Source organism: Microtus pennsylvanicus, chromosome 22 (assembly GCF_037038515.1).
Source record: "Microtus pennsylvanicus isolate mMicPen1 chromosome 22, mMicPen1.hap1, whole genome shotgun sequence".
Lineage (NCBI taxonomy): Eukaryota > Metazoa > Chordata > Mammalia > Rodentia > Cricetidae > Microtus > Microtus pennsylvanicus.
The window spans coordinates 30,458,968-30,484,844 of NC_134600.1; the positions used below are offsets into that span (position 1 = coordinate 30,458,968).

A 25,877-nucleotide genomic window follows, 5' to 3' on the forward strand; every position below is an offset into this window, starting at 1 on the left:
CATTGACTGCTCTTCCAGAGGTTCTGAGTTCAATTCCCAGTGCCGCAGGGTGGCTCACAACCCTCTGTGATGAGATCTTATGCCCTCTTCTGGAGTGGAGGCATAAGTAATAAATAGATAAATAATAAGAAATAAATCAAAACAAAACAAGTGAAAACTCCACTTCCAGTCTTCAGAATGTATTTTAGAATTCCCACTAGTGGTGACTAAGTATAGTTTGAATGTCTTAAGTGTGAACACTTCTTCAATCTTTGAGGATAGACTTTACTTCAAAAATATTTGAAGAGTGTTTATAGCCATGTCGCTGTACTATTGCGATTTGCCTAAATGTTTTGATGCACAAAATCAGGACACCTATTCTGTAAGATTACTACAAATTAATGACATTTTAAAGCTCTTACTGCTTACTGAGAAAGTTATATAAAAACTTGGAAATACTTCCATCCTGTGTTCTCAGTTAAACCTACATGCCTTTATATTCTTACTTTATGATTTCTTACTTAGATGAAATTGCATAAAAAAGTTTCATGGATGGGGATATGAATTGAAACTAGGAGTTTGATTTAGTTTTCATGTACATGAAAATGAAGTTAGAACTCACTTGTAAACATTTTTTAATGACTCACACAGAACTATACATGAACATAATTTATATATCATTTTTACTTCACCCGTGTTTTACCTGTAATCGATCATATGAGGTCAGATAGGGAATTTTACTTTGACCATCATGACAAGCGGTCAAAAAGAGTTTTTTTTTTTTTTTGACATATTGTGAATTGTGTTTCCCAGTTAAGGAATGTTCCACGTGCATAGTAATGTTCTTATTGGGGAGAAACTGGAATATATAGTTAATTTATGTATTAGAAACCCCCAAAGAAAACCTATAAATACTTCAAAAATAGTCTTAGAATGTCTTTATAATACAGTTGCATATTAAACCAAAAGTGTGCTGAACATCCCTTCTTTACATTGTATAGCTCTAATTTGAAAATCTAAACTCTAAATACTCTCAAGTCTAAGACTTTTGCAGTGTGGGGATGATGCCCAAGCGGGATGGATTGCAGTTCTAAAGTGTATGCTCACCACTCTTGTTTGCTATCTCTTTATGGGTGTGAGATACTCATCACTGCAAATGGATTTCTGTTTGCCCTTCTGTCCCATGCCCCAGATATCTCACTACACACACACACACACACACGCACACGCACACGCACACGCACACGCACACTCGGGAATCTGAGGAGAGGGAAAATCTGAAGCACTATTGGTCCCATGTTTCTGAGGAGGCATACTCACCCTGAATCTACAAGATACTAGGGGATGAAATGTGTCTCTTGTGCATACCGATGGTCGCCAGTGCTTGGACACACAGATACAGGGAGGGTGCATGCTCCACTCTGATCAGAAACGATGAACTTTAGAAATACGTGAGCATGTGCCATTGTGTTGGATAAATGCGAATCTGAATTTAAGAAATAGAATTTATAGGGCCAAATGTTATTAGCTAATTTTTATTTTTATAGATTTAAGTTGACTATGGGGAAAGCTTTCATTCAACCAGAGTGACAAATGACAGATTCTCCTGTTAAGTTTTCTGACTTTTGTTGGAAAGTTGGGATTAAAAGTCAGTAGTTGCTGGGGGCCCCCCTTCCTCTACTCCTTACAGCGTCTCATGTGCTGATGCCCTTGTTAATCCTGCTGTTCAAGTTCTTGATGAACTTGCTTTCTCTTTTTCCTCCAGAAAGTCTCATATGCTTTCTGCTATGCTTTTCTGTATGGTAGAGATTAATTACTTGGAAGATTAGAAACACTTAGGATGGGGTGAATGACTTTTAGTGAGTAGAACAACGTAGAATGAAGAAGATAAAGTCCAGATAATTTGTTTATGAGACACATGCTACAATATAGTGACAGAAGAATTGTGTGGTATTATATGGTGAATAATTTGATGCGTGGATGGGAAGGAGAGAGGAGGGAAGAGGGAGGAGGAGGAGGGACCCCAGAAGTTGAGCACATGATGATGGAACTGATTGGGTCCCTCGATTGAAAATCACCATTGTAGAAATAGGCTTATTCCTGAGTTTATGTAATTATTTTAACTCGCTTCCTAGCTACAGCTGTTATCCAAAGTGAAGGCAAGAACCACTGTCATTAGCAATATTATTAATGTAACTATCTTTGGAATTTTATGAAAAATGCTTTATGGGATCATAAGATATGAGCCAAGGGAAAATAGTAAATACTGTTGATGAGTTCTATACTTTCAATTTTCCTACATGAGTGAATTACGTGTGTTAAAGGACAAGGTTAGGGGCTGGGTAAGTGGCTCGTGGGTACCATGCTTGCTTCACAAACGTGGTCACCATAGTGCAGATCCCCTACACTCACGGAAATGCCAGGCGGCCATGGGTAGCCTGCCTGTAATTCAATCTCAGGAACAAAGATGGCATGCCTGCAGCAAGCTGACGAGCCGGACTAGACAAATTCTCCCACACGTTACCATTGCCCAGCCTTCGTTAATGTAGGGATTCTCAGCTGTGGGTCACAACCCTTGGGGGGGTCACATATCAGATATCTTGCATATCAGTTATTTGCGTTACGGTTCATAACAGTAGCAAATTACCGTTATGAAGTGGCAACGAAAATAATTTTATGGTTGGGGTCACTATGACGTGAGGTTGCATCATTAGGAAGGGTTATCGAAGGGTTGCAGCGTTAGGAAGGGTTATCGAAGGGTTGCAGCGTTAGGAAGGGTTATCGAAGGGTTGCAGCGTTAGGAAGGGTTATCAAAGGGTTGCAGCGTTAGGAAGGGTTATCGAAGGGTTGCAGCGTTAGGAAGGGTTATCAAAGGGTTGCAGCGTTAGGAAGGGTTATCGAAGGGTTGCAGCGTTAGGAAGGGTTATCGAAGGGTTGCAGCGTTAGGAAGGGTTATCAAAGGGTTGCAGCGTTAGGAAGTCTGAGAACCACTGCTTGAATGGAAGGATGGGAGAAAGCTGACAATCATTTAGTCGTAGGACATTTGGCACACTGCAATGGGCAAAGATAGTTGTATTGTTCCATGCAATTAGGAAAGTCAGGAGTGGGATCTTTATCCAGAATTCTCACCCAAAATGTTACCAGTGGAAGAGGTCAGAGCAAATAGCATCTAATAAATAGCTCCGCCTAAAAGATGTATTTACGACTTGATAACACACAACTGAAGCTGTGATGATAACATTTACAAATTCTTGTCTATGAAACGAGATAAAAATCCTAAGATTTACAAACAGCCAGCAATTTCTTTCCTGGAGATTGAGGCCAGGGTCTTGTGCGTGCTAGGCAAGCACTCAGCTCCACTGCGGGAAACATGTGCCCTTTTATTCAATCTAAATTACAGACCATGGCAAACATTCTGCCATTTCTGAATATGCGCACACACACATTCCGCCAAGGAGGAGAGAGTGACTGAGATGTTTCATCACGAACAGATAATGTTTTCAAATAGAAGTGTTCGTGATATTCTTGAAATCAACATCTATGAGTTCACAGCACAGTCACAAGCAACCGCTTCTTTCCTCAATCTACTGAAGAGTATTTTATCTTGGTAATATTCTGAATGTTTGGCTCATATCCAAATTAGGAGACACCTTGAATGAATGGGCTCTGTAGTAATGGGGATTTGCTTCATGCAAATGTTTTCTAAAAATAAGCTGACGAGTGAACGCTATTGTTTGTCTCTCCTGTGCAGTTCATTTCTGAATCTGCAAGTGTGGTATGAGCAGGGGCCAGAATCCCTCCAGTCAGTCAGGATACCTCCTCCTTTTGTTTGATTCCTTCCTTCCTTCTTCGCCCCAGGGAAAGCAAGCCATGGAAGGAGACACAGCCACCTGGGAGGTGAACATGTGCCTTTACATCTCGTCCTTTCTCTTCGGGGCTTTCTACTACTAACCGCCTCTTTACTGGGAAAGGGTTGCTATTTACGTTGGCTCGGAATTTAGGGGAACCTCTCAAGGCCTTGGTTTCAGCAGGAACTGGGGGCTTTTGCAAGGGAAGTCCTGGGCAGGAAGGCAGCTCTGCAGGTTCATTGTGATTGGCACTCAGTTGGTAGCTGACAGCTCTCACTGCATGAAAGTTTTATTGCAAGGGCTTGGAAATAACTCACTTAGGGAAGAGCCTGCTCTGCATGCATGGAGACCCAAGTTCAGGTCCCCTGCACCCACATCACAAGCCAGGCACAGCAGCAGGTGATTGTCCAGCTGGGGGTACTTCAAGCCCTGCTTTGTCATTCCCTGGAGGCAGACTGAAGTTGTCTCCTGGCCGATGTGCTGATACTTAGCTCTTGGGTTCTCTGTCACTTACCTCCAGGGACTTTCCTATTCCTTCCATGGCCAACGGTACTGTGTGGCATAGAGCTGCTTTGGGACTGATGCACTTTGCCTAATCATGTCTGGTTACCTCTTTTCTTCTGCTGCTCTGGGAGCGAGGCTTGTTCTCTGTAATGAAATGAAGCTCAAATTCCCTCAACTCTGACATCCCAGAACCTTAACAAATCGACAGTTATGGCAGGTTCAATGTAATTTTACCTTTTTCTAAAGTGGAAAATTAATGTTATATGTGAAACATCCAAATATATCATACATTGCTTATGAAACTAACTGCTGAGAATACTCTTCTGGGGGATAGCCATAGGATTTCATGGCATACTGTTAAGTATTGCAATTTCCAAAATGTTTAAGTGGTGCACTTTGTATAAAGTATATTTGCGATATTTTAAGAAGTGTTATTTTCAAGATTATATTGGAAATAGAGTCAGCTTAAGAAGTTTTTAATGAAAAAGAGTTTAAAACTATAACCGATATTATTATCACAACAAAGCTTGGTTTTAAAGGTAACAATGATGGCTTCTCAGCCTTTTGGATAAGATCAAGTGTAAAGCTATCAGTGAAAGCCATTCAATGCAGTTAAGATTCTGAGCAAGGAAGAATGCTCAGGTGATAAGTCGGCTTTCTGCCAAGGCCATGTCACGTGTGGCTTCGGAGGATTTGCTCTATGAAATACCGAGGCATTTTAGCGTGTCATGATAGAGATGCATGTCTTCCCTTGAGTTCTCTTCATGCTCTCCATTCATTGTGGTAGAAAAACAGAAGCCAATGTCACATAACACGTGAGGTGTTGGCGCGACTCTCCTTCAGCTCCGCCTAGCTCCAAAAACCTGAACTGCTCACAATTCTTGCTCTCTTCTTTCAAAAGAGAAAGCTGGATAAACGACATGGAAGGCAGTCATTTAAAGTTTCAGGCAAGGGAACAAATTAAGAGGCAAAGATCCTTAGACCATGTCTTAAATAGTGGCAAGTTAACATGTCAAGATGATAGAAATCTAGATTATGTTAGTGATAGGAGACTAAGGATGCTTACATTGTGAGCAGATATCCTGCCATAGCAAAACTCAGTTTGAAATGGAATCTGAAAGCCGTTTTCTTCACCTATATTGGGAAACTTTCGTAAGATTGCCCAATCTCGCCGACAGTGGTAGCCTTTAATTGGAACACCGAGTAAGCAGAGGCAGGCAGATCTCTTTGAGTTCGAGGTCATTGTGGTCTACAGAGTGAGTTCTAGGACAGCTAGGAGTGTTACACAGAGAAACCCTATCTTGAAAAACAAAACCAAAAAAAAAAAAGAGGAAAAAAGGATTCCCTGGTATCTGTGATGATTACTATCATGTTTTTTAAAACCGTAAAGCTGAAGATGGATCTTTTAGTGGTTTTTTTTTTTATATAAAATCAATTCACTCTTATTGACTACCACAGTATTTCAATTTTCATTTTCTCTATATAAAATAGTATACTCAGGTATTTACACTGGCTTTATATACTTACACTTCCTTAACTTGTTATGTTTGTTTTGGAGATTTTGGTTTCATTTATTGTGTTAGCCAGCTTTCAATACTATATGAAATATTTGAAGCAACTAACTGGAAAGGTTTGTTCTGACTCAGTAGAGGCAAGTGGCCTGATGCCGTAGCTCTGGTCCGTGAGCAAGTGGCCTGATGCCATAGCTCTGGTCCGTGAGCAAGTGGTCTAATGCCATAGCTCTGGTCCATGAGCAAGTGGTCTGATGCCGTAGCTCTGGTCCGTGAACAAGTAGTCTAATGCCATAGCTCTGGTCCGTGAGCAAGTGGCCTGATGCCGTAGCTCTGGTCCGAGAGCAAGTGGTCTGATGCCATAGCTCTGGTCCGTGAACAAGGAACAAGTAGTCTAATGCCATAGCTCTGGTCCGTGAGCAAGTGGCCTGATGCTGTAGCTCTGGTCCATGGGCAAGTGGCCTGATGCCGTAGCTCTGGTCCATGACAGGCAAGCGCATCATGGTTGCAGAGTGCCGCAGAGCAAAAGCGCTAACTCTACAGTTCAAAAGCAAAAGAGAAAAGTAGAGAGGATGCTGTGGCTCCCACTTCCCTTCAAGAGCATTTTCCCCCAAATCTAAAAAGCTTCCAATAGGTCCCACCCCCCAAAAGTTCCAGTACCTCCAAATTGTATCACTTTAAACACATGAGCAAATGGGGGAGAGCCAATATTCAAACTATAGTATTTCTTAAGTATTTAATAATAATGCCAGAATGAAAATTTACTGATATATATATTTGTCATAATATATACATATTTGAAAGAAATTAATTTGCAATCCATTCGTTTTTCAGGACACCTAGTGACATGTCTGGCACATGCTGTGACTTAGTAGATGTACACCCGAGTCCCTTACAGCAATTGTGGGACATAATTTACACTCCCTGCACCACAGGAAGGATATGCTTTGTAGAGAAACGCACACGACATTAACGATACAAGCATCAGTACACTTCCCATCAATTAGCCCTATTGTCCTTTCTGCAGAATGAACTGTCCTGGATCAATTAAAATGATGTCGGGGTTTATCTATCTGTAACTTGAATCAATTAATCAATGCAAGTACTGATTTTCTAAAACCTCATTTTAGTCCAAAATAAAAGAGGTTCATGTTGGGTGGAAATCTTCAAGGAGAGCTGGGGTGTGTAAGACAGGATGCGATAATCCGTGCAATGAAAGGGTAAGCCATCTGGTGATAGCCAGGAGACTTGGGGGGAACCAATCAGGAGCTGTTTCTTTTAAATCACAAAACTAAAGCTCCTATAATAGTTTGAATGAAAATCTGCAAGGTCAGTATTCAAAAGTCTTCAGAGTCCACAGAAATTGGTTATTTAAAGAGCACACGGTGATTTAAATCCTTAAAAACAGCAGTTAGCCAGTAATGTCCTAAAATATGTAGACATAGGGACATAGGGATGTGTTTTAATGGCTGAGGGCTCTCTTAACATGGTATCTCCCTGAGATGGAACGTTAGCACTTTTCATGCCCAAAAGTGTATATATAATAGGTGTGTGTGTGTGTGTGTGTGTGTGTGTGTGTGTGTGTGTGCGCGCGCATGCGCGCGCATGTATGGCTATCCTCCTAAGATAGAACGTTAGCACTTTTTATGCTCCAAAGTGTATATAATAAATGTATGTGTGTGCATATGTGCTTGAGTGTGTGTGCGGACATGAGTATTCCCTAAGATCAATCTTTAGCACTTTCCACACCCCAAAGTGTATATGTAATAAATGTATGTATATATATATGTATATGTGTGTATAGGTGTGTGTGTGTCCCCTCATTGAGAACTAACATCGTCTTTGATAAATGCACGTCTGAATTTGTATCCAGTTGAAGCAACCATTCGTCACTTGGCTTCTGTGCTCAGCTGGGGCCAGGCTTTAGAACCTGTGAAGCCGTACCGATGCCAGAACAAAAAGCAAGTGGGACTGGTTCTGGTATATGCCTGGATTCACTTTTACAAGGCAATAAAAAGCTGCCAGGCCCCAGCTTTAAAGATAGTTTAGTCATGCGTGTGAGCCCCATCTGCTCAGTGCCTAGGGGATTTCCTTCTCAGAGCAGACCTCCAGCCAAACACAGCCACTGCCCACCCCTCCCCCGCACCCCAGCCCCTCCCAGTTTCTCCTCTCCTGCTGGGAGTGGACAGGTTTTGTGAGCCAGATGCTTGCTGCCTTTGCCACTGGAGGGAAATCCTTCTGCACACACCAGGATGACCTAGAAATGAGCTTGGGTCCCAATTCTATGTACTACATCAACTTTGGCGTGGATTATTCTGTGATTTGAATAACAAAATACTCAAATAGAAAAATGCCCATATTTAATATGATAAGCAGAAAACCACCGCAAAGCTACCCTCAACTTTAACATAGACTCCAATGCTTTCAACTTCTCAACCTTCTGATGTGAACTGTCTCTGGGGCCACTGTTCACTTCCACGAACCGCTACTACCTTCTCTCATTACTGCTCTCCTATCTCCGTAAGCATAAGAAGTAAACTTATCCTCCCTAGCCACAGAAGGAGAGAACGTCAGGAAGACCCCATAATCAATCCATCTGGTCTCGTTCATATACATTTGCCATGTTTAACCCCTGGTGTATGGCTTTCTCTTTATTTCCCAGGGCGCCTATCTTTCTTAAAGTAAGGGTGACAATTAATATCCAGTTTTGAAGTTGGGTTGTCAGCAAAGCTACAACCCCTGCCTCCCCCCCCCCCCCCCCAGTATGCATGTGGACTGTTGTGACTCATGTTTTATAATTAGTTGCCTGACCTATTATTTTTGCAAGCTAGTACTCTTACAGAAAATTTACATTTATTTCCATATTTTTTTTCTGGGATATGTACGAACTCTAAATGAGTCATGATGAAAAAAAGGGGAGGGTCTTTCTAATTATTTTTTATTTTGATTTTAAACATATTATAATGGGAATTTGCAAACCAAAAATAAAAAAAAACCAACCAGCCCTTGCTCCTGTCTTCTTTTCATTTGACACAGATTTATGAAAAATACCAGGAGATGTATACTGTGGAGCCAAATAATGCACGCCAGCTGGTGGAAATCGCGGCCAGAGACATTGAGAAACTCCTGAGCAACCGATCGAAAGCCCTGGTGGTGAGTTCAGCTTGTGCTTTCTCTCTCAGTCATTCCCGTTGACTGTGTGTTATTTAAGGTTCTTGCTGGGTTGGAGCATTTTATTTGGTTTCTTTTTTTCTCCTCATAGCCGTGTTCAACTAACTGATGAGTTCATGGAATCAATGCGAATCCCAAGCAAACAGATAATTTTCTTCTACACGATACTTCATTTTTATTAGATTACCATTTTCTTTCATCAGAGATGTATATTTCACTGATGCATGCAAATTTATACCTATGTGAGTCATGCATTATAGTCTATTGAACGTGTTTTAATCTATACTAAAACATAACCAACCTCATTATTATTGCCAGTACCTAAACTATAATGCTCTCCAAATCCGTAATCCCACATTCCTACCAAAGCGTCCCCTCTGCCAGATAATTGGTTAACCGTTTCCGACTTTATAAAAAGTTCTTCCTCTTCCCCCTGCTTTGCTATGCAATTTTTAAGATTTTGCTGATTTTCAATTGTAGCCTTCAGAGGCTTGCTTTTCTTCACCCACACTGTGTTTGCATGGTTCACTGACTTGCACTTAGCTTTAATTTATAAATAATTCCAGTTCCGCATCTCCAAATACCACTTAGTGGAGGACTAAGGCTGTGCACAGTGTTGAACCATAGACCAGTGTCTGTGCGTGTCCATGAAAGATTAGGTCGAATCTGCCCCAGGAGGCAGAGTCACGGTTCTCTGTGTGTAAAGTGATGGAATATTTCCATGTAACCTACACGCATCTTTCTAAATTCTTGAAATCATCTCTGAGTTAATAACAGCACCCTAAGACAATGCAAACGATGCCCGAGTGTTCTCTACACTCTGCTGTTTCCCAAACAGTGACAGGGAAAAGATACTGTCCATGATCTGTACCAATCCATCGTTAACAGTTCTGTTCTATCTCTGATAGGTCAATGCAGACTTCATTGGTCTCATTATACTGTATTTTCCCCAATGATCAAGTCTTAGTCATAAACTGGCATATAAGATTAATAACCATTGTGACTAATAAAATTATTAGCAAACTAATAAAAGTTGGCTCCAAACATCTCGCTTTACTGTGTTCACCTGTCTTGTGATGAGTTAAAATGACGCATGGCTTGGTGGTAAGATGAGGTGAATGCGCTGTTGCAGTCTGTAAGAACGGCGAGACCGTGTGATCACGCAATAACTGCAGTGGCTATTATACTAAATGCCTACATGAAAGATTGCTTATATTGTGTAGAAATCTCCACATCCACAGTCTGGCTCCTGTTCTGGGCAGGGTGGAGTGAGGTTTGGGCGTGGAGTTCAGGATGGCACGAACGTTAAAATGTGTGGATTGCTCATTTGTGGAGTTCTACTGTTACTGTTTTCAGGCTGTGTATGAACATAGGTCATGGACACCATGGAGAATAAAACCAGGATAAGAAAGGATGTTATATTCACAGTTAGATACTATCTAGGCGCATCAAAGATAGTAGAATTGCCAGACAAAGGTGAATTCACAAAAGCACTTCATGTAACTATGATAGCTGTTTCCCCCAAACATTTTGTCTGCTCAGTTCTCTACTTGGGACATCTAAGGTCTTATTAGTTCAATCTCTGAACAGGCTCAACAGTGTCAGAGTTCCTAATTATCTGGAAATAAATGGCTGTAAGATGAGATGTACCGCTGCTAATTTCTAGAGGGAAACCCTTTCAGTCTGGAGAGGTGTGCGCTCGGTCACTATCCTCTGGTTTCCTGTGAGAAGTCTGGAGAGGTGTGCGCTCGGTCACTATCCTCTGGTCTCCTGTGAGAAGTCTGGAGAGGTGTGCGCTCGGTCACTATCCTCTGGTCTCCTGTGAGAAGTCTCTTCATAGCCATTGCACATTTGTTTTCTTTTCATTGACTTATAAGCATTCAGTTCTCGCTGTTATGTAAACTTTGTGTTACGTTAAGTTTCGTTTATAGCTTTTGAATTGTCTTTGTTGACTATTTTGATAAATTTTTCACTTTAATGTTATCAAAGTCAACTGCCTATCACTGGTTTTCCTGAGTGTTCTGTTTTGAGAAGACTTCCATTACTATTAAATCATATACACAATCATAAAATATGATTACTCCTAAGGGTTCCTAAGTTGTTGTCCATATCCAACTGTTTAATTCATCTGCAGCAGATTTGGTATATGATTTCAGGCTTCAACTGAAATGAACTTTTTTTCTAGCCAATTTTCCCATGACCATTTATCCTGCAATTTCCCTTCCTCTGTTAAGCTCTGCCCACTGTGCTAAGTAGCCTCTGTCTTCACTATATGTATTTTTAAAGAAGTACATTCAGGCTACTGGAACTTATTTGTTTTAATTTAAATAATATAGGTTCAGTATATAATTAATCTGTGAAATCTACACTGGGATTTTGTTTTTGTTATTATTATTGATTTAGAAAACTTGGGGAAATACTTTATATCTCCAAACTGTTATCTTGGCCTTCAAATTTTTATGTGCACATTCTTAGATACTGATAAGTCTTTTGATTATGGCTCTTAAGGCATCTACAGTCTGATCTTGATGTAATGTAGTAAAAATATCTACTGTTGTATCTGGTTTATCAAATTATTAGTTCAATATTTATTATAATTTAAAATATATAGCAAGTTTATCCATGGTAAGATAAACTTGTTAAAAGTCTTGTTATCTTCAAATTCTTGAGATTAACATTATCTAGAAACGCTTAGAGATGTAAATGTTTGTGTCCTAAACTGTAATAGCATTGAGGCACTTCCTACTTAAGTGCTTAGGATCCTGATATCTGTAGGCTACTGTTGAATGGAGTCGGATGCATCATGTCTTAATCAGACTGACCTCTGGGGCTGCTGATATCTATAAACTACTGTTGAATGGAGTCAGATGCATCATGTCTTAATCAGATCAACTTCTGGGGCTTTTGAGAATTTTTCTTATTTCTCATTTCTGGCTGAAGTTAAAGCCACCTGTTGTGTGGTTTGAATTTTGTGGGGGAATAAGTGATAATATTACCTGCATGATAACAGAGTCCCCGAGTCACGGCGACTAATTAGATAGAATTAGTTACGTCTGGGAGACAGGCTCATGTGTGTTTTCATGCTAATTCTTCATTTAACTTATTTGACTCAATAAAAATAGGAAAGATAATTTCATAGGGAAATATTTTGAAGTTAACGGAAACACAGGTGCTGTGCTATGCTGCGAATGAATGCACAATGGCCATCTTTAATTTCCTTCTGTTTTTGCCGTAGGCTATGGGAAAGGAGGCGTCTAGATTCAGGCAGCTTTATTTACTTCCATGTTGTACGTATAGACTTTTATACAAAACATAGTAGAACATCATGAACGAGCAAGTAAGAGGTAGATGATAGAACTTACTATCAGTTTGGCTTGAACGAATGCTGTTGACCAACTAGAGTGGGCAGTGGCTCCTCACCGTAGCGCTGTGGTGTGGATGCTGTTACTAGACTCACTTTTTAACCTAGAAGCTGGATCTTTCAGAGCTCTGGACGCTGGCCCAGGGAGATACATCTAGCAAGTACTGTATGCAGTGCTCTTGGACTTTAATATGCACACACACATCACGGATGAGTAGACTGAGCTGGGGATACAGGTCTAAGAAGCTTCCAGGTGCTGCTGCTATGCCCTTTACGAAGCCAATTGAGCTGTCAGAAGAGGAGAGAAGGCAAATCAAGGTGGTTCTGACATCAGACACGGCTTTACACACTGAACAACTCTATCCTTCATCTGAGGAAGTGCAGAACAGAAACGGGGGGAGGAAAGCTAAGTACAATTTTTGAACTTGTAGTTGCGTTATTTACTTGGAAGAAGGGATTTGAGAGCTCTAAAGCAATGCCACAATTGCTACTGTTCATTTATGTTAGATCCTTATGTATGTCCTGTCCCTACAGGTGCCCTCTTTTAACCTTTTATGCCCTCACTGAAAGATTCAGTCATCTTATTTCTAAGATTTATATGTGTTATGGCTATTTTTTTTTGTAAAAATATCTTCAGAAATGTCTTGGAAGCTGCATCAGTAGGATTGTCCTGATAATTGGATTACTTCTAACACAACCTTGGATCTAATGATGTTCAGGGGTAAAAGTGAACTAATCATTTAGTGTTGCTGTTAGCATGAACTCGCTGAAATCTCTGCAGGTGGTAATGAGAATTCAATGGAGAAATCTTTTGGACAGAACAGTTCACCCCTGAGAGGTGGATGTACATGAACTCATTGGTCTCTTTGTCCTACAGCTGGCAGAGTCAAGGGATCTGCTTGAAAAAGAAAGGTCTCTAGGCATTTTGTTAAGAAAAGATAGGACCAAAGTTATAATAAACAAATTTTTTTTACATTTGACACTTAAAACAATTATATCTCACACTTTCTCCCTCTTCCTGTTCCAGTAACTGTAATTTAAATGATTCCAGTTTATTATGATGCTTTAAATACTGTAATTTGCTCTACTTCTAAATTTAACCGTGATATTCAGCTTAAGAGTTGAAGATGAAATTGATAAATATTTTTAACTCACTATGAGATTGTCTTGTTGGCCTGCTTCTGCAAGGCCTAGATTATCATCTAACTGAATAGTTTGACTATGTTTTTTAAGCTAATACTTTTACATTTCTTACATGTTGTTGTATTGCTTGTGCAGTGGAGATGCAAACGAACGGTATTCCACTCCATCTAGGGCATCAGCAACAGTCTGTTTCAGGTCTTTCTTTGGACCACCAGCTCCCAAATACTAACAGAGAGACTTATTATTAATTTTGAAAGCTTGACCTTATCTTAAGCTTGTTCCCAACTAGCTCTTAGAACTTAAATTAACCTGTTTCTATTAATCTATATTCTGCCATATGGCTTGTTACTTAACTCAGTATAGTATGTTGAACTTCCTCCAAATCTGGCTGGCGAATGCCCTACCAATCAGATTCTTCCTGCGACTTGATCTTGTTCCTTGGATGTCCTACAAATCCTCTCCTGCTTAGCTGTTGGCCATTCAGGTCTTTATTAAACCAATCAGAAGGTGCCTTAGGCAGGTGAGGTGAAACATAAATATCTTCACTCAGTGTAATCCTAGAGCAAGGGTCAGATGAAAGGATTCCATCCAAGTCTAGCCTGCTGCATGGACAGTTTGTGTTACTCAGCGAGCCTGGGTGACTCAGCATACTGCGTCACTGAACAGCTCTTCCCAAAATGGGTGATGAGTCATGACAGGTTCATCAGTAGAATTCTCTTGCTTGTTCTTCATTAAAGACGTTCCACTGAAGAGTATTATTTGCCCCAGCAATTGTTCGTTGCTTATATAATCTCATAGAGGGACCCGATGTACCTTTTAACATTCGTGTGGATTCTTATAACTTTAACTTCATCTCTGGGCCTTCACCCCTCCCCCCCGCTTCATGATGGGATGTTACAATCTGGAAGAAAATAGTGACACCAGGTTCCACCCCTTCATCTGACTCTTCCGTTGTCTTTCCTTTGCTCTCCACCGTGTTATGTACAATATGGATGCGTAATTATTCTCTCCCATATATGGCTGGATGCTTTCCTACAATGTCACAGTAACAGTTACTTATTCTCAGGAGTTTGACTAACAAGACTGTAGTGCTTCTCTACAGTAAGCACTGTCTACTGCCAAAACAATTTCCTTTAGGACCAGTGATGATAGCAGTATTAATCTGTGGTTGTAAACAGAAATATTTAAAAAACACTGATGGGCACTTCACATTCTTTTTTTGTAAGAAAACAATGAAAGTTGTCTCCACACTGTACCAAATTTAGCATTCTAGGTCCTAAATCCAATCAGAAAGCGGTTGGTTGCACATACGTGGCATGCCGCTATTGTACAAGTCGGTATCTCTTGCCTAACTGAGCAAACCTTGTGGTAACAATTCTCTCCCAGCACCCTGCACAGCAGCCATGATCCAGCAAGCGGGCAGTGAGCTTTCATCTGTGTTACAGCGTAAGTTTTACATGTTCTGCAGATGAAGTTTGCAGTGTACTCAGAAGTAGGGTCTCACTGTCTGGTTTTGGCATGAAAGCAACAGTATTATGTGGGGTTGCCTGAAATGCATTTCTGGTCAACAAGCCAGCTTTGTAAAAAAAACCATCCTAACAAGTTCAAATACAGCAGGACATATCTTATAACTTGAGTCAGTTCCGTGAAGTGTTGTGGATGAGAGCTATTGCCATATATAGCTCTGCGTGTGTGTGTGTATGTATGTGTGTGTGTAGTTATGTGTATATGTAAATATAATGGCAGGAATTTGGGATCAAAGAGGAGGGCTGGTGAAACGCTAGGTGCCGAGCATGGCCCTCCCTCCCAATTACAGTGAGAGAGAGATAGATTCCTATACCGGTTAGCGTGCACAGGGATATCTCTGTTAGAGTTTCAATTCTCACTACACTTTCTCCTGATTAACGTATTGTTTAAAGGTTAGTGCTGAAGGATTTTAAAGAACACTTTCACTTGTAAATTGCTCGGTGGTGGAGGGGGCATCTCCTTCCACCATCCTCAGAAGTGGTGTCAGCAGTAAGTGGCCATTGAACCAAGGCACCGTTGAAGAGAGTAACTGTCTAAATCTTCCTTCAAGAGGGAAAATACACGAGAGAGTGCATCCAGGTCTTTAACAGAAGGCTCAGACAAGGAAAGACGGCTAGTCTAAGTCTCTTTTGGAAGTAGCCTCATGGTTTGGAGTTGGCTTTATGATCAGAAAGTAATACTTAAAATATCGAGACAATTTATTGACATTTTGACAGAGATAATACAGGGTCTAGCAGCACAGAGTTGCCAAAAGTTACAAGAAGGTGCTGGCTGATTACACCGAGGAGAATGGGAAGGGGGTAAAGGTCTTGGCCGTAGTCCACTAGTAAGGTACTGTCAGAACCTCTATTAAAGTACTATTAGCATCTGTAGTCAGGTGTGTTGGAACATTGCAAGCATGAGGACCCGAGTTTGACCTTACGAAACCCATAATAAAGAGCGGGTGTGATGAAGCATGCTTGCAATCCCAGGAATGGGGACAGAGAGACAGGTAGATCCCTACGGTTTGTGCAGCCACCCTGCCTGAGCAGAGAGTTTCAGATAAATACAGAACCAGTCACAAAAATCAACCAGCCAACCAACCAAACAAACAAAGGCAGAAGGTGTTTGGGGAATACACCCAACGTTGTCTTCCAGACTTGGCATGCACATGTGTAACTCTGAACATGTGAACATGAAGACACAGCTACACATTTGTATAAATATATACGTACACAATAGGAATGAGAATTGGGCTCATACCATGAAGAGCTGTGCGTGGCCATTCAGGAGGCCTTGAATCATGCTAAGGAAAACAAAATAATAATGGCAGGGAATTGAAACGAACTCAGGAAGCAAGGCTCGAGATGTGGAGCCGCCCGGCTGGTCCTCGTCAGTGGTTAGCAGAACTGGGGCTGGGGTTTGGAGCTGGTAAGCACTGAGGCAGTGCTTTGTCTGTGAGGACAGCTGTCCCGCTGGGCCGATTACACAAAGGCAGTTCTGAGAAGGCAATATGGCCTACGAGATGTTTGCTGATGCTTAAAGGTAATACCGAATAGAGGTGAAAAAAAAAAAACCAAGGTAGCAAGAGACAAACCCTGTGTCAATCTATTCGCAACATTACAGAGTAGCAACTTCTCTCCAAGGAGACGTGGTTTGTCAGTACTGCTTTGTTTCAGGGGTGGCGGGGAATATGTACAGAAACAGAGCTAAACCAAGGCTGCTCCCTGAGAGTCTCACAATGAAAAACTTAAGTAGAGTTCCACAGCATCCCCCAGCACCATGACAGCTACGGAGCTCCAGCTAAGTGATATCGCTAGCATCTTTCATTCCCTGGAACTAGTGTTCTGATTCTTAAATGCTGACTTTTTCTCCTTACATGGCAATGTTCTTGTTTGGTCCCTTCCCCATTCACCTCTACTCTCTTGCTACAACATCCCACAAGCAGTGACCTGCCCCTCATTTTCAGAGAAAAGTACTGACAGAAACCCTTCATGGGGAGCATGATGCTGCTTTGACACTTTCTCCATAGAAGTTAGAAAAAAAAAGGTGTTTCATCTGTTTCCCTAAAATCCCGGACACGCGTTTCCCGTTAGCATGATGGAAAGCTTTGATAATTTAATTAAGGGGTGTTAGAATCATAAATCTTGCATGGAGGTGGGAGTTCTGGGCCTTCTCCTCTTAAGCAAAACCAAGGTGAGGCTTGCTGTTCCCTTTCGAAGCAGTATTGGTGGCTAAGCCCTCACGGATTGCTCCTCACGTCTTTTACGTCCATTTTGTTCTCTGTCCTCTGTATGCTGACCCTGGTAGCCCACTGCTGGATGACGATGACACTTTGTCGTGTGTGAGGGCTGTTGAACATGGCAGGAGGTGTCATTGGCTTGTCAGGGCTTAGTGTTTTAGCCATGCAGTGTGGGCTCTGAGCTGCTGAGCGATCATTATTGACAGACCTGTGTTAAACACTTTGTACACATTTTTACATTTATGCCCAGACAGAACCTTATGGAAGAGATGTGTGTGTTTCCTGAAGATCAAATCCGATCTTCTTACCATCGGTGTAGTCTCTGGCCACACAGCACAGCCCAAACCACCTGAGTATTAAGTGCCGAGCAGGGGATGTGCTTCCCTGTGCGCAGTGTGAGGGAATTCTGGAAACTTCCTTTGGTGCTGTCTTCTGAAAGTCTTCACGTATTTAGTCTTCAGTTTCCTGAAGCCCAGACGCCTATCGTTCTACTTTTCAGCATTGTGATGACACAAAGAATATTTTCAAATTATCCACCTTCATTTGCTGAGGATCTCGTCACAGAGAACCAACTCAGTCTTTAAACGTTGTGTGTTAGAGGAGTCTGGTGTCCTTAGTGCTTGTGTATGTAGCTAGGTAAGTATATTCTTATGGCAATTTTTTTTTTCCTAACACAATATAGCAGGAGGGGTTGGAGAGGTAGGCTTGTGGGAGAAAGGTTTTCTAGCATTCAATGCAGAAAAGGAGTGTAGGAAAGGTTTGATAAGAATGAGAAGCTACCATTGCAGAGAAACATGATTTCATGTTTACTGAGTTCCCTTTAGAATCGTGTGTGGGTGTCTGTGTGTGTGCTGTTTGTGTGTGTTTTGCGGGAGCTGCTTACCACTGCAATTTTTACATAACCATATTTGGATCGTTTAAGAAACAATTTTTTATTACTTATGAGGTTTATTTATTACAATTTATTTTTATTTATTACAATTTTTATTTATTATAATTTTTTATTACTTATTATGAGGTTTCCTACTGCGATTTAGAATGCTTATTTTTAAATTGATTCTACTCAATTTTAAATTGTTCATTGTCCATTGTTTTTATGTATGAATGTATGTATGTGTTTCTATATGTAGACATATATACATATATACATACATACACATAGATAGATATCTATGTGTGTGTGTTATACACATATACCTGTTGGTATTTTGTGAAAATTACATATCCTAAGTCAAATAGTTGAATCAGAAGGTAGACAAAGTATTCTGTAGAAGGAAATGAAACTTTTTAATCCTTCTATTTATTTTTTCTCTTTTCTCGTTTGTTTTAACACAGGACTTTTGGTTGGTTTGGGTAGGAATGGCCTAGTTACATTTGGCCCAGGATAATAAGTAAAAATGGGTTCTATAACGAAAACCTAACTTTAAATGATAGATACATCTGTAGTTGTCATAATAATGCCAAGAAGCCATCCTCATTTCTGAAGATGAATGCTGGTGCTGTTGACAAGATGAGCGGTTCAAAACGAACAGAGCAGCTCTGCCAAACATCTGTCCCCAGATGTGTTTACCCATCATTCATCCTCAGAGTCACAGACTGAGGACAGATGCAGCCCCTGTGATTTCTTCTGCACGTGCTATCTCAGGACAGGCAGCATGCAGTCCTGGGCCCTGCAGCTCTCCTCAGTGCTAGGTGCAGCAGCTGTGATTTCTTCTGCACATGCTATCTCAGGACAGGCAGCAATGCAGTCCAGGGTCCTGCAGCCATGTGACCCTCGGTCCCCAGGGCTCGTATTCTGGAGCAGGTGACATCGTCAACCCCCAACTGAGAGCAGAAGTCTAGTTCTGTCTTGAAAGCTGAGGCATTAGTCAGAGAAGACTCGACTCTTTCCCTGCTGAATTTTCGCACTGAGTCCTTGGAGTCCTCGTTCCCCAATTACAGCTCTTCCTGTAAATGCTGGCCTGTTAGGAGAGTCACCCCTGACTGTGGATGCTGAGAAATTCTAAGTCTGCTGATGTCAAGAACCAGTAATAAATAGTAATGACTCATTTGCTAGCAAGAACATTTAGAGAGAATTTATTGCCCTATATATTCTGGCCTAGGCCATTTTTATCCCAAGTGCAGTGACATAATGTGGCCTCTTGAGCGGGAAAATAATTAAATAAATAATCGGTTCTGATATGCATGCACTTGGAACGTTTCTTTAGGATTGTGGACATTCAAGTGGTGCTTTTGCTGGTCGTTCACCCTACAAGTTTTTCTCGAAGAAGAAATTGTTCATTATCATTAAATTCCATTGCCCGTAGTATGTGCCACATCTCAAATGGGCATTTCCCCCAACAGATCAAAACAGCTCACTTAAATGTATTATTGGGGATGTCTTTGCTGGTTACTATATTTTGACTCACCAATCACATCAATTGAAATGAATCCTCACAGTTTCTCAGCAGAGCGACAACATTTTCGGTTTAAATGGTAAAATGTCTAAACACATCTTGTACAAGACCTCACGGTGAAAGGATAATTAAAATGAGAGTAATTCAGTGAGTGTTACCATCTACCAGACACCGTGCAAAGGATTGTGTTTCTGTTTGGTTCTTGGATGCTTTAACCCACTTCCAGACCTGACGCTTAACCTGTCTCTCTTTGATGGCGATCTGGAACTCGGGAGTATTATCTTAGCTCTCCTTAGGATGGGGACTGACCTCTCAGGCACCCCGACAAGTGCTTTGTGTACGTGATTCTATTTGACCCCTTATTTCTAGTCTGGCTCCTTTTCCCTCTTCTGCTTACCGCGCTTCTTCTTTGACGTCCTCTCCTTCGTACAAGGTTCTCATGGAAAGATGGGGCATAGGAATAGAACTGGAACTTTAAATCCTATCACCAAAGCTCATTCAATTCTATGTTTTTCCTTGTTTTAGAATAAAATGATATTGTTTTGCTTGATATATATGGTATGCAGTAAATATAGCTTGTTCTAGGTTAAGCAATCTATGTAAACGAAGGGAAGCATCAGAGGAGAACGAGGAATAAGGGCCAATGCAAAGTCGGTGGAGACCTTTTTCCCAGCGGTAAACATTCACTGTGAAATACATGTCGGGATGTTTCTGATAATGGACACAAACACCACAGTTTTCACTAAGCTAGGTGCAATAATTTCGACCTATCTATAAAATATGAAAAGTTTCAGGGTACCTACAAGACCCAGCTATTCCGAACCTGGTACCGTTGACGGATATTTTGAGAAACTCTGTTGTAGGATGGTTAAGCTTGTGCGATCAGCAGAAAGCTTTGATCTTGAACTTGAGCCACACATATGGTATTTGTTCTTTAAAAAGCATTGTGTGTGTGTGTGTGTGTCTGGTCAAGGCATGCCTCTGGAGACGAGAGTGCTACCTGTTGAGACACTGTGATGTTCATTCTTACAGTGGCTGAGATCAGTAACTCTTTTGGTAGATGCTCTTAATTAGACAATTTAAAATTACAAACAAGGAGGACTCAGAACAGAATGGTGTGTGTGTGTGTGTGTGTGTATCTATCTATCTATCTATCTATCTATCTATCTATCTATCTATCTATCTATCTATCTATCTATCTATCTATCTAGAGAGGAGAGACTTGTGGGTGTCAGACACGTGGAGCCTGGAGGCAGCTGGATTGATTCATCCACAGAGGAGGAAGAGTGCGGGAAAAACTCTAGGATTTTCAATTTTTGTTAAATTGATATTTATTTAGTATATTATGGATATTATGGTCATTCTTTGGCCTCAGATACTTGTTCTCCAGAGCGTCATAACTCCGTGCCTGTTGGGAATTGCTCTTTTAAAAATGTCTATGATGCCGATTATCTGTCAGCCCCAAGGGCCAGGAAATCCAGGGCTGCTGCTGTTGCTTGGCCTCTACCATCAACTCTCTCTTCTAATTGGCTGGTCCTCTAGCCCTTAGCTGACACTGCACAGCCCTTGCCCCATCGCTGTCGGAAGCTAACACAGCGTGCCCAGAAGACACAGCGTGCCCAGAAGACACAGCGAGTCGCCTCTTGCCTGCCCAGAGCAAAGCTCCCTCATGCTGTTGGGAGCACACTTTCAGCTGCTCCCCTTAGGATGTTGGATGTGCCCACTGACTTGAACCAACGTTTCTCAGCTGCGCAGAAAGCACACCGAGTAAATATTGGAAGGAGGACAGTTTAAAGACTTAAAAGCAGTTCCTGTCAAGGCAGACCATACTTTTCCTCTCAGCTGAGGACTCTCAGGGGGATTTATCCCAATAATCTGCCTGGTTTTACTGCCACATAAGTAGGCGTCTGTTACAGAGTCAGCCAGAAGTGTACATTTGTGCTTGTTTGTGTGACGACAGTAATTTCCCCCCTTCTCTGTCTAGTGACAGCAAGTACAAAGGAAAAGAATGCTCACACATTAGGAAGCAGTGAGTCTCAGTGACTTCTGGGTGATCCTGTAGCTTATGTAAACACAGAATGGCAGAGACCATGCCAGCCAGGCTTCAGAAGCTGGGTAAGATTCAGCTAGCATTAACCAATAAAAGTTAGCAGGTGTGTTCATAATGATACCCGTATGTGTTATTTTCTGGCTTACTTTGTAGGGGTAAGCATTCACAAGTTTTAAGATCAAATATTTTAATTTCTATATCAATAGACGTAATTGCTTTAATTTTTCTTCTCTATGAAAATACTGTTTCTATTACATTTGGTTTTCATTTTCAGAAAGGGAAAAAAAAAAACCCTGACAAATATGTTTCTTCCTGAGAACCTGACTGTTCTCTTTGTAAGAAGTTGGAAGTGACAGAGAGGGAATTGAAGTAAGATCAGAATATGGGATAGCATTTTCCAGATCTAATCAGAGAAAAAAGTTTTATTCATGTTTATGATATAATTAGTAATTAATCGAACTATTTGGGCTATCAGACAGATACGTAGAATTGAGTCAAATGTGTTGCTGAAGAATTAGCCAGCTTCCTGAGTGAAAAGAGTGTTACACACTCGTGTGTTATAGTAATGCACTCATTTTCAGTTCTTAAATTGAGCAACTTTTATATAACATAATTTAAGGCAATTTAAATATTACGTATTTCCTTTAGTAATTCGTTGATTCTATTTAAAATTTTAAGTAACAGATTTAAAAACATGCATCTCCATCATTTCTTAGGTGTAGTATATAGTTGAGTTTTTGTTTTGTGTTAGGTTTTCATTTACCTTTTTATACCTGGCTTCACCATGTAACAAAAACGAATCTGTAAAATAACACTGTACAGCTAGTTTTATGCTATCCTGACAAAAGCTAGAGTCGTTTGGGAAGAGAGACCCTCCTCTGAGAAAATGCCTGGAGGCAAGCATGTGGTGCATTTTCTGTATTGATTATTGATGCCAATGCCGGAGGGTCCAGCTTGCTGTGGGTGTTGCCCCAGCTTGGATGGTAGTCTTGGGTGCTTTACGAAACCAGGCTGAGCAATACAGTAAGTTGCATTCCTCCATGGCCTCTGCCTCAGTTCCGGCCTCATGGTTGCCGTCTGGAGTTCCTGGCCTGACTTTCCTGGATGCTAGGTCACAAGCGGTGAGACGAAATCAATCCTTTCCCAACCAGGATGCCTCTGGTCCTGAGTAAATGATAAAGAGATTTATTTGGGTCTTGATTTTGTTAGCTAAACCTTCTCAAACTGCATGGTAGTGGCATTCCGGCAAGGGCCTCCTGCCTATAAAGAACATGGCAAAGGAACATAAAACCTATACTTTATAATGGACTGCTCCCTTTAAACCTAATCTAGTCACCAGGACCCGAGCCACTCAGTAACAGCCTTCATTTATTCATGAGGGTGAAGCCACACGATGTAATTACCTTCTCTACTTGATGCCACTTCTCCAAGGTGTCACTGCACCACTGCGGCCAGGGTCACAGGCTTCCAGTGCACAGTCCTCTGAGGGAGGAGCCAGACCTCAACCTTAGTACTTGCTCTTCCTGAGACGTCCACTCCCCTTTGCCTGCTGGATTTCTACAGCGCTTCCAGGAAATTCTGTGTTCCTTTGGGTAAATGGCTCCCAGCAAGCTCTCTCCCCTTGGATCTTGTTACAAGCTGATTGTGTCTCTAAGTTTACAGCATTGGGTTTCTCTCAAGATGTAATGATGTTTGGGAGAGCGTCTTTAAAGAGGCCATTAAATTATAATAGGGCTTTAGAGTAAGCCCTTCTTCAATAAGACTGTTTTCCTTAGCACAAGGCTATGGACACAATGGGGAAGTATGTGTCATACTGGGCCAAATCTTAAACAGAGCTCTTAAGAAAAAATGAACTCTGATGATACTCTGTTCTAAGTTCCAGAATATTCAGAAAATAGAATCTGTATTATTTGAACCACCTTTCTCCAGCAGTCAGTGAAATCAGGTGGCCATGGTTTTAGTAGACAATTGGTTTAGTGGAAGCAAATGACTTGACCGACTCTTTGATTGACAGTTTGATAGGAGGAGGCAAAGAGGTATAAGAAGAAGCCAAAGAAAACCTGCTGAAGGCACAGTGTTCTCAGAACCCTCTCCCAACAAGTGAAATCACTCGTAAGAGAGTAGAGGTGGATGTGTGTTGTTATTCATCCGAACCCTGGAAAGTAGTTGGCATAGAAATAGGTTCTCAGAGAAAACTAGAAATCTCTCTTGTTTTTCAATTAAAAAAGCACATGCACATTATAGTTTTAAGTTATCAAACATCTAGCCACGTCATGGACAAATATAGGGAAAATGAGCCTATCTTTATTAGTTTTAATTTCTATGACAAAATTTTCTGTATGAAGAAGTAACGAGAATCATGTTTATTTGTATAATTGTCTCAGAACTGGTTACCACTACCGTATACACTGCAGAAGTGCTGTGCTTCAAACATGAGGCAGAAGAGACAGGCAGGGGTTTCCCATCACGATGGAAAATGATAGAAGATGACCAAGCCCAGGTGCTGAGCCCTTCTGAGCAGGAGTTTCGTGGGCTGTGTAGGAAGATATCCTTGCTGTTTAATGAGGGATGGTGTTCTCCTATTCATTTCCACACCACATTCAGATGTGTTTACAACCCATAAGAATAAGAGCCAAGATATAAGAGATGTTGCTTAAATTTAAATTAAGATTTCAGCATACTTACTTTATTATCAAAATAGGAAGATGATTGAAGTTCAAATAAATATTGTGTCTTTTTTTTTCCTCCTGAGACGTGGTTTCTCAGTGTAGCCTTGGCTGTCCTGGAACTTGTTCTGTAGACCAGGCTAACCTCAAACTCATAGACATCCCTCTGCTTCTACCTCCTGGGATTAAAGCTGTATTCTCCCATATGCCCGGTGAAGTTCAAATATTTCTAAAAGAAAAACTTTTACACAAAGTTTAGGCAAAATATTACTCTGAGAGTTGTGAGGTTGTTTGTGCGGAGTTGCACACCTAAATTATTTTTGCTATTGAATATTGTTCATGTTCACCATGTTTTTTTGATGCACCGACTACAGCAGTCACTGAAAAAACATTTTTGCCTGACGTCTTGCTATCTCAGTGTTCAGAAGAATTGCATAAGAACAGACTCTTCCTTGGCATTTTCAGATTCTGTAGTGACCACCACACCCAGCTAGCTGGAAGAATAAATGCTGTTAGCGTTTAGAACACAAGAATAGTTCTTTTAGTGTCTGTAAAATATTAATGAAGACAAATATAAATTTTTTCCTTCAATTTTCAACTGAGCAAGTGTAGGAAGTACAGTAAAAATTGCTTGATGCCAGGCATCCCTAATCCTTTGAGATCCAGATACAAAAGCAAGTAAGCATCATTAAGATGGAAAAAGTAAATGAATTAAACATTGCTTATTCATTTTGATATTTTAGAATGGTATATTTTCTAGAGAATCAATGGCTATAAACAAAAGTACATAAAATAATGAATATGTCTGTTTATATTTATGTGTGTGTATATACAACAGTAGAAATCATTGCTAAAACCCACCGTATTTTATCTTTTTTTAATTGAGCTAAGTTTGAAGTCATATTTTGAAGTTAGAACATAAACTTGAAACGTGGAAATAAAAATTTTACACTATACTACCCTGACATAAGTATGATTTAGGTTTTCAATGTAGATCATACCACTATTTATGAACAAATATTTGCCCTGCAATTAAGATTATGACAAGATTTTGCTTGTGTATACATGCATGTCCCATACAAAAATATATTTTAAATCTCATAGTTCTTTTAAAGAGCATTCTCTGAAACTTAGGCAGAGAAAATTCCAAAGACTGCTAAAAACTGACTATTGGCAGTCGGAATGACTCTAACCAGGTGATCGTGTCTGTGGCTATGAAAACCACGTGACCAGTTCTCCTGGCTGATGTGCCTCATCCAGTTCCCCACATCTTAATTATTCCTTTATGTCATACTGTGGCTCACGGGTGGATAATTGTTCAATATAAATCCTGCCCTCTCGTGTGTGTGTGTGTGTGTGTGTGTGTGTGTAGGTCAGGGGACACATTTAGGGCTCTGTTCTCAGGGACTCTCCACTTTGTGCTTTGAGTTATTGGCCTGAAGCTCCCCAAGCAGGGCATGTTTGCTGACCAGTGTTCCCTGAGCTGCGCCTTTCTGGATG

At 40.8% G+C, this 25,877-nt stretch overlaps 1 protein-coding gene across 6 annotated transcripts in view; it reads left to right on the forward strand.

The window, feature by feature from the left end:
• The window catches only part of Cacna2d1 (calcium voltage-gated channel auxiliary subunit alpha2delta 1), a 403,873-nt gene that overhangs the window by 70,335 nt on the left and 307,661 nt on the right, over nt 1–25,877 (forward strand). For all 6 annotated transcript variants that reach the window (XM_075956382.1, XM_075956383.1, XM_075956384.1 and 3 more), the window contains exon 3: nt 8,879–8,995. In XM_075956382.1, coding sequence (XP_075812497.1) covers nt 8,879–8,995 — 117 coding nt within the window. The remainder of the gene's footprint in view (nt 1–8,878; nt 8,996–25,877) is intronic.